Source organism: Prorops nasuta, unplaced genomic scaffold (assembly GCF_024137725.1).
Source record: "Prorops nasuta isolate Cenicafe-Biocafe unplaced genomic scaffold, Cenicafe_Pnas_1.2 PNAS00013, whole genome shotgun sequence".
Lineage (NCBI taxonomy): Eukaryota > Metazoa > Arthropoda > Insecta > Hymenoptera > Bethylidae > Prorops > Prorops nasuta.
Genome location: NW_027116810.1, coordinates 2778469 through 2793095, shown reverse-complemented (window position 1 = coordinate 2793095; position 14627 = coordinate 2778469). Strand labels below are relative to the sequence as shown.

Genomic DNA, 14627 nt, shown 5'->3' with positions numbered 1-14627 from the left:
TTCGAACGTTTCTCAATATAAGAGCATGGGCTCGCCATTGGCACTTTGCGATGAAATTCGTACGTGACGAGTCCCCCTTACCTACATTCATATTTTAAATATTTTTTTTCCACGATTGTCTTTCTCCCGTTGAGAGAGAGGTAGATAGATAGATAGATATACATTTTAATTATACAAGAATGAAACCATGTGTACAAAATCAAGCAAGCTTCAAATAACAAGGATTAATATAAACGAAATAAAATTAATAAAATATATATAAGGAGGAGACACCCAGGGGGCAGCAAATAGGCAGCCTGGAAGTCCCCCCATTAAATGTTCCCATAATAAATAAGATTAATATAACATCGTAATAGAATAACTATAGATTAATAAGGAGTAGCCCCTAATCGGTAGAGGACTTACTAAAAATATGTCGATACAGCGCATCCTTAAAATTAGTAAGGGTGGTAGCCCCCCGATTGCGAAGAAGTAGAGAGTTCCATAATCGGACACCAGATAAGAGGAATGACCAATGGTATGCAGCAGTTCTACAAATTGGAGTCTTGAGGTCCAAAGCACTACGCCTAGTATTAAAATGTCCAGAGGCAGGATAAATAAGATCCTGTACAAGCTAACCAAAAATCGAGAGCAGTGGTGTGTATAAGGCTTTGAACATAGAAATACTGAGAAAATATGTACGCCTCTCTTCTACCTTCAGGAGACCAGCACCCTTAAAATATGGTGTAATGTGCTCAGACCTATTTACACCATATACAAAACGCAGGCACGCATTTAGGGTTCGCTGTAGCCTAACATTCTCCACCCCGCTTATATCAGTAAGTACAAGCGAGCAATAGTCAAATAGGGGATATATAAGCGCTATGATTAGTTTCCGCCTCAAATTAATGGATAGGCACCCTTAATTGGGTCGAAGCTGATACAATGCGCGATAAACTCTCGAACAGATGTTTGTTATAGTGTCTCTCTAATTTAGGGTAGGGGAAATAATAACTCCAAGACTCCGTACTGTAGTAGCAAACGGAATAGGAAAATTATCCACAATGATAGGAGAGCTGTTACCAAAGTCTAATGCATTAAAAATCTAGAAAAGCCAAGAATCAGTGCAGAGGTTTTACGTGAATTAAGCTCCAGGTTATTGCACCTAGCCCAATTTACAAACTTAGCAATACTTATATTGAAATTTGCAATGCACCAATTTATATCACAGGGGGATTGCACCGAACACACACCTGTATGTCATCTGCATAACGAATAAGGAGATAGTCAGCAAAAATAGGAGCAACATCCGCCGTATACACTAAGAAAAGCAAAGGGCCCAAAATAGAGCTCTGAGGTACACCAGATGTGACTGCATGCGACGATCAGACAGAGTCCTGTGATCGAACAGCACATTTGCGGCCAGATAAATAAGACCAAAACCACCGTAATACAGGTCCAGAAAAGCCAAGAGCCGGCACTTTACATAGCAAAACTACATGATTAACTGTGTCAAAGGGCTTAGAAAAATCAAAGAGAACAAGTAAAGTTATTTGCCTCTTATCAATGCCCAATCGAACATAATCCGTGAGTTTAACAAGGGCATCTTGTGTAGAGCGTTATTGACAGAACCCATATTGAGTTTCATCTAAATAGTTCGAATTCCTAAGATAACATAAGATATCCCTACGCACGATGCGCTCAAGCACTTTTGATAGCTTAGGGATAATGGAAATAGGCCTATAATCAGCGGGCACAGTGGGGCTCTTTACTATAGGAACCGCAGTAATATAGGCGGATTTCCAGCAGCTGGGAAAGTATGAGAATGATAAGGAAAGGCTGCAGATCTCAAGGCAAGCAGGCAGAATCGAAGCAGAGGAAACTTGTAAAAGTCTGGAAAAGAGTAAATCACCGCCAGACAACAGCGAGTCTGTGAATCTAAAAAACCTGAGGAAAGTCGGTAGGTCAAGCGGAGAGAAATAAAAATTATCCTCATTGTATGACGGTAATGGTATCAGATCAATAGGAACAGACAACTGGTCAGCACCATCTTTAGTTGGCTTGTAAATGGAACAGAAATAAGAACACAATTGGTCAAGTTTAAAACTGTACGTAGCAGTACGCAAACTACTCAGAATAATATGTAAATTGCGTAGACAATTCCACAATGATTTAGGGTTGGAACATCGATTTATAGATTCGATACTGAATTTTTCCCTCGCAGATCGAATCATACACTGTGCGAGACAGTGCCCAAGTAGGTTCCAGCCCTGTGGTCAGAAGGGAAGGTTATATCTGAGAATAAAGTTCGAAGACAAATGTAAGAGGTAAAAGAGTCTTTATTCAAATAAATAAAATGTACAAAAATTTTACAATATTTACAAAAGAACCGCTAGACTAATGATCGACTTTCTAGGGAATTTGCTCTCGTCAACTTATAGGGAATTTCGGTCTACGAAGATTCCCTAGAACCCCAGAAAACAGAATTCCCCAGAAAGGAACGCGGACTTAGAAGCTCCCGGACTGGGCAATTTTCCCTGGAGTATTCCCCAGTAAAATCCCCAACCACGGGAGTAAGCGAAATAGGAGAAGTGGTTTTAGGGAAGGGGAAGTCCCCTTACCCCTCGGCCTACTTCTCCTAGAGCTATAGTGGCTCCGAGCCACCCCAACCCCTAGGGTGAATGCTACCCCTCCCGCTACCCGACTCTTTCGAGAGCCCTGGACTTGAGGGTCGGAACACTGGGTCCGAGGTAGTCCTCGGAGGCAGTGTGGAGGGGAAGGAGAGGGTTAACTTCTCCCGGGCAGTCCCCGGAGAAATTTCCCTTAGGAGGGAGGATATCGCCGCAGAGGGGTAGTCCCCTCTTGGTAGGCAGTGGGTGGTGGGTGATACTTACCAAAGTAGTCGACCCGTAGAGTTCGCCGGTGGAGGCGCTCGTTGGCTGGCCTGGTGGAGGCGTCAAAAAATGCCGTGGAGGCGGTGGTGCCGAAAGGCTCAAAAAAGGTGCTGCGGTGCTTTGCTGCTGCTAAGCGATCGAGCAAGGCTGAGGTGTGATGGGTTCTTATCAAGGACCCATCTATATAATTACGCGACACTAATCTTGCCAGCGAGAGAGCTGCCGCGGGCGCTGGCCACCTAGTGGCCAAGCGCGCAAGTAGTGTCGCTTCGCGGCCGCGACGCGCCAGGGCCAGAAGACGCGCAAGCGCGCCGCGGAGAGAGGGACAGATAGAGCGGCTAGACGCTGTCGGTCTAGCCGTCTATTGTGAGCGCAATAGAGATGGGAGATATAACAGAGAAATGCGGAATCTACTTCGCAACATTTTCTGCTCCTCCCAATCTCGAACAAACTCTCCCCGTTGACGCGATAGCGTCAAGACAAGGAAGAAAGAGTGTAATCAGTTTAACAAGTTTTATTTACAAATAAAGAATATAAAACATATAAGGACGAGACGACTATTTACACGGCTTCATTTGAAGTTTTGCGGAATGTAATTCCAGGGCCGGAGTCCACCAGAGTATAATTTTGCCCTGAGGGGCCCAGGCCTTCCATCTCCGCAGTTTTAGGACGGAATATAGGGGCACTTCAATTTCTTGCCCGAATGCGCGGACCCTGATTTGTTGAGCATTGCGCTCGAGCTCCCTGGCGCTGGGATCGTCTAGGACTTTCCCAACCCAGTTCGCCGAGGCAATGCTCTTCTTAGAGGCGATGACGGGCCTCTGCCGTCTCGCCCGTGTTCGGGTTGCTGGAGGTGGAGGTGGTGGCGGTGCCGGCTCCTCATTCGGCCCCGCCGGGAGGACATGGCCGAACAGCCGCCGAAATTCACTTTCCTCCCGGGGGGCATGTAATTCTAGGACGTCGTCCCCCTCGTCCTCATAGCCTACGCCCAGTAGGTGGGCCCATGGATAATCCGCCATGCTCAAATATCGCTGCACCAAAAAAGGCAAATGATGAGTACGAAGACTCAGTAAGTATTGTTGGAGTTTTGGAAGAAAAGACATGGCGGAGATCTGAAGTGTTCCAGAAGGCTTGGAACAGGAAAGAGGGCGACCTGAAGAGTCCCAGGACGCCCGAGAGAGGAGGTGGTAACCTGGAGAGCCCCAGGAAACCAGGAAGAGAGTAAGCAACCTGAAGAGCCCCAGGAAGCTTGCGAAGGAAAGTGGCAACCTGAAGAATCCCAGGATGCCGGAAAGCAGGGTGAAGATAGACCCTGATACGATCCAAAGTGAGGGCTAAGAGGGGAGTTTACAGAGTTGCGAGAGACTCCGTTGAATCTCTTTTCTCGCGGTTTTAAGGACAGCTACGCGAGCTACTCCGTCCACCCCAGGAACTAGTTTGAGAATCCGCCCCAAGGTCCACATACGGGGAGGATTGTTAGGTACTTTGACAAGCACCAAATCTCCTTCACCGAATTCCGAGTTAGAGTTCTGCCATTTCGGCCTATGTTGCAGAGTGTGTAAGTATTCGGAAGACCACTTCTTCCAAAAGGTCTCGGTGATTCGATTCACGATTTGCCAACGGTTTAATGATGATTCGCGTAAATCCAAGGTGGATAATTCAGGTGGGGAATTTAACGCCCGTCCTGACAAAAAATGCCCCGGAGTGAGTACGTCCAACGACTCTGGATCATCATGTAACCGCGATATAGGTCGTGAATTTAAACAGGCCTCAATCTTGGTCAATAGTGTGTCCATTTCCTCGAAATTAGGCACGAAAACTCGGAGGGAGCGCTTCAGGTGGTGCTTCATGCTTTTTACGGCACTTTCCCAAAGACCGCCCCAGTGGGGAGTAGCGACCGGAATGAATTTCCACTCGATTTTACTGATGGAATCGGTGTTCTGAGCGCGTGCAGCTTCTAAGGAGCATCGGTAGGCGCGTTTTAGTTCAGCGTCCGCTCCTTGAAAATTAAGGCCGTTGTCCGAATACATGACGGCGGGTTTTCCACGACGAGAGATAAATCGAGTCAGCGCGGCGAGGAAGGCCTCGGTGTCCAGTCTGGAGACGAGTTCCAAGTGAACAGCACGGGTAGATAGACATACGAACACGGCCACGTAGCATTTTATGGGTTTTGCATTACGACCGTGATGTAATTTCACCGAAAAGGGCCCGGCATAGTCTACTCCGGTGTGTTCAAAAGTGAAACTGCGAGAAACTCGAGCGGCAGGAAGGGAACCCATGAGTTGGGTGCCGAGTTTAGCGCGTTCGCGGGCACACGTGAAGCATTTATGAACGCATGCCTTTACAAGAGTGCGTGCATTCACGACCCAAACTTTTGTCGCAACGTAGACAAAGTCAATTGCAGTCCCCCATGAAGTGTATCTAGGTGAGTTTGCCTAATAAGAATGGCCGTTAAGTGGCAATCCGGAAGAATAATGGGGTGTTTCATTTGTTCAGAAATTTCGGCGTTCCGAAGCCGCCCCCCTATTCTTAGGATTCCTTGTGAATCAGTTACCGGATATAATGAAAGAAGCTTTGAGCACGACGGTATACGTGACCCATGATTCAAGGCTGAAAGCTCGTCGGCGAAGTGTGTCCGTTGAACCACCTGTACGATAGCGACTATAGAATCGCGAATCTCAGAAGCGGACAGGAGGGAGTCCTCCCATTGGCCGGTTTTCCTGGTCCGCTGGACAAATCGAAGAACATAGGCCATAACTCGGACCAGTTTAGACCAAGACGAAAATTTATCAAAAAACCAACACTGGGCTTTGTCCATTTGAGCGGGTAACGCTACCTTCCGACTTTCTACCGCGGTTTCAAAAATCTGAACGGGATTTACGGTGTGCTCACGGAGGAAAGCAGGCCCATGCCACCAAAGTGAGTCCTCTGATAACTGTTGAGCACTGGTTCCTCTTGAACACAAGTCTGCAGGATTCGATTTAGTGTGTACATAATGCCAGCTGGCTTCCGATAAATGTGTTTGGATATATGAAACGCGATTGGCCACAAACGTCTTCCAATGTACGGGTTGCTTTGCTATCCAAGCTAAAGCGACCTGCGAATCTGAATAGCAACGAATCGCATCACAACTCCCGACCAAGCTTCCCTTGACGTGAACCAATAATTTGACAAGAAGGGCAGCGGCGACCAACTCCAGACGAGGGATTGAAGTGGTCTTGATCGGGGCGACCTTTGTTTTGGACACTACTAAATGTACAGAGAGTTGACCGTCCTCATCAGTGAGGCGTTCATAAACGACCGCGCCGTACGCAAGCTCTGAGGCGTCGCAAAATCCAATTAATTCACGTTTTCCAGTAGTAAGTGATTGTCCAGTCCACCGTGGGATCCGTAAAGTCTGTAAGTCTCGAAGCTGCTCATAGCACTTGAGCCATTTTGACTGAATAGGCTCGGGAATTTCTTCATCCCAAGAGAGTTTAAGCAACCAGGTGGATTGCATTAACTGCTTTAAGGTGATGACTATTGGAGAGATCCAACCCAATGGATCGAAGATCTTGGCATTCTCTGATAAGAGGATGCGTTTGGTTAGTACACCAATGTGAGAAGGAGAAGCACGGAAGCGGAAGCTATCATCCCCGTGATCCCAATATATGCCCAAGACTTTACTTGATCCAGCAGGATCCTCAAAGAAAGAGTGCAGCTCGGTAGGTTCAAGCGGGGAAGACCCCGGTTGATTGAATGCCCATTTGCTTAAGGAGAAGCCCCCTTTCGCCAGCAGAGCGATGAGTTGTTCCCTGACCGAACTAAGTTGCTTTAAGTCATGGGCCCCAAAAAGTATGTCGTCTACATAAGTAGAATTTAACAACACATCCTGTGCGAAAGGGAAGTTAGCTCCGTCCGTGTAAGCAAATTCGCGCAAAACTCGCGAGGATAAGAACGGTGCCGGTCCCGTACCGTAGGTCACCGTGTTGAGTTCGAAAGCCTGAAGCGCACCGGAATCAGTCTTCCATAAAATGTTCTGATATTTGCGGTCCTCAAAACGCACAAGAATCTGTCGGAACATCTTAACAATGTCTGTCACGCCTACATATCGAAAGGAACGCCAATTCATCAGGATCCGCGTGATGTCCTGTTGGAGTTTGGGTCCAATGAATAGCGTATCATTAAGCGAGACGCCAGTAGAGGTTTTAGAAGATGCGTTGAATACAACGCGAATCTTTGTTTTCTGGTTCTCGGTCTTAAAAACTGCATGATGAGGCAGAAAGACGCGAAAATCAGAGTTCAAAGGAACAGGAGACATATGTCCTAACACTTGATACTCCTGTAAGAATTGAGAATAACTTTCAGCTTGTTCTGGAGAGGTTTCCAATCGCCGAAGTATTCGTGTTAAGGTTTTCTCTGCTACCCGAGAGGAAGAACCTAAGCTGTGCTTCTCGATGTCGGATCGAAAAGGTAAAGCAACGACAAAACGACCTGAAGAGGTGCGTGATACCGTATTCACAAAATGTTGTTCACAGAGGGAGTCCTCTGTGGACATGGGTTTGACTTCCGGAACTTCTTCCAGTTCCCAGAAGTCGCGAAGAGTTTTTTCTACCTCAAAGCAATGATGCACCGTGACACTATGAGAGCGACCAGCCTTGGGTACGACCCCCGAAACGATCCACCCAAAAATAGTCCGCTGAGCAAGCAACGTATGATCAGGAGAATGCATGTACGGGCCTTCCATCAATGCTGCAAGATAGTCTGCACCAATGAGCACATCAATTGGAGCCCTGGTTGAAGCGAAGTTATCAGCCAGATCAATTTTGCTAAGTGCTGGAAAGGACGACGGAGAATAAATCGGAGGCATATACTGAGTAATCCTTGGTAAGATCAATGCAGTTACGTCCAACGAGACACCGTGTCGTGATAGAGAATGAAGCGTAATCTGTACCTCTGCTCGAACGTTTTGAGCCGAATTCAGAGAGACGCCATGAATGGTTGCGTTGACACGTTTTCGTGATACCCGTAGTTGTTGAGCTAGATTTTCCGAAATAAAGGAAGTTTCGGAGCCCGTGTCAACTAAACCGCGGACTATAATACGAGAACCGTCATGAGCGTCGATTCTGGCAGAAAAGGTGGCCAAAAGCACTGATCGGGTGTCGGAAACACTAAGATGTGTTGTAGTATTCGAGCTAGAGGGTTCTGGCTCGGAAAAGGAGTTGACCGCGGGGGTAGACCCCCGTGCCTTGCTCCCCCCGGTGCCAGATTTGTCAAAATGTAATAAGGTATGATGCATTTTACTACATTTTCTGCATCGTGACGAAGAAGAGCAATTGGAGCAACTATGCCCGGGCCTCAGACAGTTGATGCAAAGATTCTGTGAAAATGCGAACTTTGAACGGGCCTGAGGGGTCAATGCAAGGTAGTCCTTGCACTGATACAAGAGATGGTTACTACCACAGTGAGCGCAACCGGTACTATTCACGCTAGTAGCGTGTGACTTCAAGGATCTCCCCGATTCCTTTTTGGAAGTTTTAGGTTTGTTACCTAATGATTGCAAGGAGTTAATATGACACGTTAGAAACTCAGAGAATTGAATGAACGAGGGATAATCCTTGCTGCTTCCTAGATACATTTCCCAGGCTAAACGAAGGGTGTCATCCAGTTTGTTCTTCAGCGAATGAACAATTATGGGATCCCATTGATCGACGCCGTATCCCATATTTTTAAGGGCGTTGAGAGCAACCGTAACTGAGTCCCTAACTTCTTTCAGAACCTTATAATTGTCACCCCGAAGCGTGGATACTTGCGAGATTTGATCTAAGAACGTATCCGTAATCATCCGTTTGTCAGTGTACCGAGCTACCAGAGTGTCCCATGCTATCTCATAGTTCTCGGAAGTGATCGCTAAAGATTTAATGACCGTAGCTGCTTCTCCTTGCAAACAGGATTTTAGATAATGGAACTCGTCCCGACCCGAGACATACACTTTGTCGTGAACAATGGAACGGAACGTCTCATAAAAGTTGTTCCATTCTAAATAATCCCCGAAAAACTTCGGTAAATCAATAACTGGAAGCCTAATGTGGTTTATTTCGCCTGAAGGCGCAGTGGGACCTGATGCCGACATGCCCTGATTGGGTCGAAGTTCATCTAGATGTCCTAGGATGAATTCTTCCGCGTCACTATGGGCATCAAGGGCCGCTTGATACCAATTATCGGTTACGTACTCCATTTTAGCTAATTCGGCCGGTTTAGTGTGAGTAGTGATCTTAACGTGAGTTTTATATGCAACACGTTAAGCCACTTCTCTAAGGCTGCTAGCCTATTCTCCAAGAAGGGAAGGGTGAAATTGTGCACTCCACGCTTCTTGATGTTAACGACCAACCGAACGAATTCACCCCGAATCATGGGCACGTAATTGATTGCTTCTAATAATTCTCCTGCGCTAGCCATGTCGAAACTCTATTCCAGAACAAACCACAATCCAAACCACAGTACGGAATGCCCACTCAGGAACACTGATGCACTTCGAACGTTTTTTGCCGGAAATCCGGCTCGAAGGACCAAAAATTTGTGCGAGACAGTGCCCAAGTAGGTTCCAGCCCTGTGGTCAGAAGGGAAGGTTATATCTGAGAATAAAGTTCGAAGACAAATGTAAGAGGTAAAAGAGTCTTTATTCAAATAAATAAAATGTACAAAAATTTTACAATATTTACAAAAGAACCGCTAGACTAATGATCGACTTTCTAGGGAATTTGCTCTCGTCAACTTCTAGGGAATTTCGGTCTACGAAGATTCCCTAGAACCCCAGAAAACAGAATTCCCCAGAAAGGAACGCGGACTTAGAAGCTCCCGGACTGGGCAATTTTCCCTGGAGTATTCCCCAGTAAAATCCCCAGCCACGGGAGTAAGCGAAATAGGAGAAGTGGTTTTAGGGAAGGGGAAGTCCCCTTACCCCTCGGCCTACTTCTCCTAGAGCTATAGTGGCTCCGAGCCACCCCAACCCCTAGGGTGAATGCTACCCCTCCCGCTACCCGACTCTTTCGAGAGCCCTGGACTTGAGGGTCGGACCCTGGGTCCGAGGTAGTCCTCGGAGGCAGTGTGGAGGGGAAGGAGAGGGTTAACTTCTCCCGGGCAGTCCCCGGAGAAATTTCCCTTAGGAGGGAGGATATCGCCGCAGAGGGGTAGTCCCCTCTTGGTAGGCAGTGGGTGGTGGGTGATACTTACCAAAGTAGTCGACCCGTAGAGTTCGCCGGTGGAGGCGCTCGTTGGCTGGCCTGGTGAAGGCGTCAAAAAATGCCGTGGAGGCGGTGGTGCCGAAAGGCTCAAAAAAGGTGCTGCGGTGCTTTGCTGCTGCTAAGCGATCGAGCAAGGCTGAGGTGCGATGGGTCCTTATCAAGGACCCATCTATATAATTACGCGACACTAATCTTGCCAGCGAGAGAGCTAATGCGGACGCTGGCCACCTAGTGGCCTAACGCGCAAGTAGTGTCGCTGTCGCGGCTGCGACGCGGCAGGGTCAGAAGACGCGCAAGCGCGCCGCGGAGAGATAAAGACAGATAGAGCGTCTAGACGCTGTCGGTCCAGCCGTCTACTGTGAGCGCAAGAGAGAAGGAGAGATATAGCATAAATGTGGAATCTACTTCTCAACATTTTGCTCCTCCCAATCTCGAACAAACTCCCCCCGTTGACGCGATGGCGTCAAAACAAAATTCTATAGTAGTCGTATGACCTACTGAAAGATGGTGGTTAACTAATGCGGAAGAGTCCCCAAAAAGTTCAACAGAGGACAGTGGTTTGAATAGGAAAGATTTGCGACCTGAAGAGCCCCAGGAAGCAAGACTAGGATCTGAAGATCCATATAAACCCAATGGAAATGCCCTGGCAACGCAGCGGTAATAGATGCAACGTGCCACACTGCATTTCCTTCCTATTCGTAGCAACAGGGGCTACCCACTCAATCCTGAAATAATAACGCGCCCCCACATCTATGTGCAAGGCGAGTCGTTCAGGCGGTTTTTTTTTCAACAATGTCCCTTGATCTGGGGATCCATGGTGACCTTATGCTTCGTGAACGAAATGCGAAGCGGAAGTTCATCAAAATCAGTGAGCATGGACTGCTGCGATGGAGACGTGATGAGTAAGGGAAGTGAGCCTGAACCGAACTTGCTGTTTTAAAGTTGATGATTCCTGGTTAACTTAATTGAATCTGGATGATGAACCAAGTAGATACGTGGGAACAGCAACTCCCAGACAAAACTTTCCATCGGTGCGACTTGCATCTTAGAGGTGCCTGAAGGAGTTGAAAACTAACCGCTATGATGTCGCAGACGCCGATAAAATCCCATCTGGGAAACGTGTGCGGTTGACCATTCCAACGTGGAATTCTTACAATAATTAACATATAGTTGGTCATAACACATGGGCTGAAATTTTGAGAGCCGCTCGCCGTAGCAGGTACCGGAATGAATTGAATTACAGAAGTAGCTAACAGAAACGTCCTGCTGAATAGGAAAACCTGTTTCGTCCCGTTGAATTAAAGCGAAAAATAAAGTGAGGTAAGCCTTATGCCGTACGTCCCATGAAATAATTTTGCGTAAGACACGCGGAGTAGAAGAGATGGCGCAGGCCCCATACCGTACGTCCCATGAAATGATCTTGCGTAAGACACGCGGAGTAGAAGAGATGACGCAGGCCCCGTACCGTATGTCCCATGAAATCATCTTGCGTAAGACACGCGAAACCGATGTCCGAACAAACTATGCAGCCGCATAGTTTAGGAATAAATTTCCGCCGATGAGAGTTCTCTTCAGCCTACGGGGTATCTATGAGGAGATTTTCCCAATTAAACGAAAAAAAGAACTTAATACCAAACCTGATCCCTTCGGACCGAAAATAAAAGCCACTACTAAGTAACCCGAGGAGTATAAGAACCACTATTTACAAAATTAATCACAGAGGAAGTCCTCCGAAAGAGTATCTAATTGTGTTTAACCAATTAAATAGATGAGAGGTGACAATCAGGTGACACGATCGGATGTTTAGCTTGTTTGGAAAGATTCGCGTTTCGTAACCGACCTCCCATCCTCAAAATTCCACGGGAATCCAGTGTTGGATAGAGAGGAAGCAGCCATGATCGCATTGGCACCCTTTCCCTTTGCTTCAATGCGGCTAATTCATTAGCGAACTGTGCATGTTGCACTACTTTCACTATTGCTTCAATAGAAAGACGAATTTCCGAAACTGAGAATGCTATCTCCGAGTGCGTACTCCTGTTACAAGCATGATTTATAATTCGAAGAGTCAGTCGGGGAAGTCTCCGATTGATTAAATGCCCACTTGCTCAAGGAGAAGCCCCCTTTCGCTAGTAAGTTGATGGGTTGATCCCTGACCGAACTGAGTTGCTTTAAGTCATGGGCCCCGAAAAGTCTATCATCTACATATGTAGAATTTAACAAAACATTCTACGCGAGTGGGAAGTTAGATCCGTCCTTGGAAGCTAATTCGCGCAAAACTCGCGAGGATAAAAAAGGTGCCGGTACCGTACCGTAGGTCAACGTGTTGAATTCGAAAGCCTGAATCTCACCAGAATCAGTCTTCCACAAAATGTTCTGATACTTGCGGTCCTCAAGACGCACAAGAATCTGTCTGAATATTTTAACAATATCCGTCACGCCTACATATCGAAAGGAATGCAAATTCATTAGGATCCGCGTGATGTCCTGTTGGAGCTTGGATCCAATGAATAAAGTATCATTAAGCGAAACACCAGTAGATGTTTTAGAGGATGCGTTAAACACAACGCGAATCTTGGTCTTCTGGTTCTCGGTCTTAAACACTTACAGCTTGTTCTGGAGAGGTCTCCAAACGCCGAAGTATTCGTGATAAGGTTTTCTCTGCTACCCGAGAGGAAGAACCTAAGCTATGCTTCTCGATGTCGGATCGAAACGGTGAAGCAACGACAAAACGACCTGAGTAGGTGCGTGATACCGTATCCACAAAATGTTGTTCACAGAGGGAGTCCTCTGTGGACATGGGTTTGACTTCAGGAACTTCTTCCAGTTCCCAGAAGTCGCGAAGAGTGTTTTCTAAATCAAAGCAATGATGAACCGTGAGACCAGGAGAGCGACCTTCTCTGGGTAAGACCCCAGATACGATCCACCCGAAAATAGTCCGCTGTGCAATCAAAGAATGATCAGAAGAGTGAATGAACTGGTCTTCTACCAACGCAGCAAAATAATCTGCACCAAGAAGCACATCGATTGGAACCTTGGTTGAAGCGAAATTATCAGCGAGATCTATTTCGCTAAGCGCTGGAAAAGACGACGGAGAATACGTCGGAGGTGTATAGTGAGTAATCTTCGGCAAGATTAATGCAGTTGCATCTAACGAAACACCGTGCCGTGAGAGAGAATGAAGAGTAATCTGTGCCTCTGCTCGAACGTTGTGAGCCGAATTCCGAGATACGCCCTGTATGGTAGCGTGGATCCGTTTTCGCGGTACTCGTAATTGCTGAACTAAATTTTCAGAGATAAAGGAAGTTTCTGAGCTCGGGTCAACTAAACCGCGGACTATAACACGAGAACCGTCAAGAGCATCAATCCTGGCAGAGAAAGTGGCCAATAGAACCGACCGTGTATCGGTAATGCTGAGATGCGTTGTAGAATTCGAGCTAGAGGGTTCGGGCTCGGAAGAGGAGTTGATCGCGGGGGTAGTCCCCCGTGCCTTGCTCCCCCCGGTGCTAGCTTTGTCAAAATGCAGTAAAGTATGATGCATTTTACTACATTTCCTGCATCGTGATGAAGAAGAACAATTGGAGCAACTATGCCCTGGCCTCAAACAGTTGATGCTTCTGTGAGAATGCAAACTTTGAGCGTGCCTGAGGGGTCAAGTCAAGGTAGTCCTTGCACTGATACAAGAGATGGTTACTACCACAGTGAGCGCAACCAGTACTATTCACGCTAGTAGCGTGTGACTTCAAGGATTTCCCTGAGCTAGTCATTTTGAAATTTTACCTCAGAACAAAACCACACCTTAAACACAGTTAGAATCTCCGACTTAGGAACACTGATGCACTTCGAACGTTTTTTGCCGGATATCCGGCTCGAAGGACCATAAATTTGTGCGAAACAGCGTCCAAAGTAGGCTCCAGTCCTGTGGTCAGATTGGGAGGTTTTCGTTCTTGAAATAAAATTGTCAAAACACAGTAAAACGGGAAAAAGGAGATTTATTCAATAAAGAATATAGTACAAAATTTACAAAAATATATAGAAAATAACCGCTATGCTTAATTATAGACTTCCTAGGGAATCTGTTCCCGTCAAGATCTACGGAATTTCTGCGGAAGAAGATTCCCAAGAACCCTAGAAACTAAAATTCCCCAGAAAGGAACGCGGAGCAATAGGATGCTTACGTTCAGTGATCTGATGCGGGTTAGGGTTTACTACAGTTGCAGTAATACAACTTTCGAAAAAAAAAACACTAGATTAACCCGGGTTTGGTGAGGAGGCTTCCGCGAGTGGATCTGACCGGGTCTAGGTTAAAGGGGTTAAGGTAGGACGTATTCCGACGTGATTGAAGTGTCAAAAACGGACAAGTGACCAATACCAATAGGTTTTACCAACAAGTTAAAGGAAAAAGTTTAAATATAATTGGTAATTTAGATTTTTCGTATAATCTTAATTATTATATGTTATTATTATTAATTTACGTTTATTTACAGGTTAAGCAATGGATTATATGAATATATGGAATATATTATTTGAAGAT

General features: G+C 46.4%; 2 protein-coding genes across 2 annotated transcripts; both read right to left on the bottom strand.

Annotated features, from left to right (window-relative positions):
* Positions 1-3939: 3939 nt before the first annotated feature.
* Positions 3940-9090, bottom strand: LOC136778074 (uncharacterized). Its single transcript, XM_066734685.1, has 6 exons — positions 8341-9090; positions 6673-7002; positions 5428-6555; positions 4586-5308; positions 4225-4453; positions 3940-4142 (listed from the first exon to the last, which is right to left on the bottom strand). The coding sequence occupies exons 1-6, from the start codon at positions 9088-9090 to the stop codon at positions 3940-3942; spliced, it is 3363 nt and encodes a 1120-aa protein (XP_066590782.1).
* Positions 9091-11052: 1962 nt separating this feature from the next.
* On the bottom strand, positions 11053-13634 carry LOC136778073 (uncharacterized). The gene is made up of 7 exons (XM_066734684.1): positions 12762-13634; positions 12401-12688; positions 12198-12322; positions 11890-12130; positions 11729-11794; positions 11619-11683; positions 11053-11362 (listed from the first exon to the last, which is right to left on the bottom strand). The coding sequence occupies exons 1-7, from the start codon at positions 13632-13634 to the stop codon at positions 11053-11055; spliced, it is 1968 nt and encodes a 655-aa protein (XP_066590781.1).
* Positions 13635-14627: the final 993 nt, after the last annotated feature.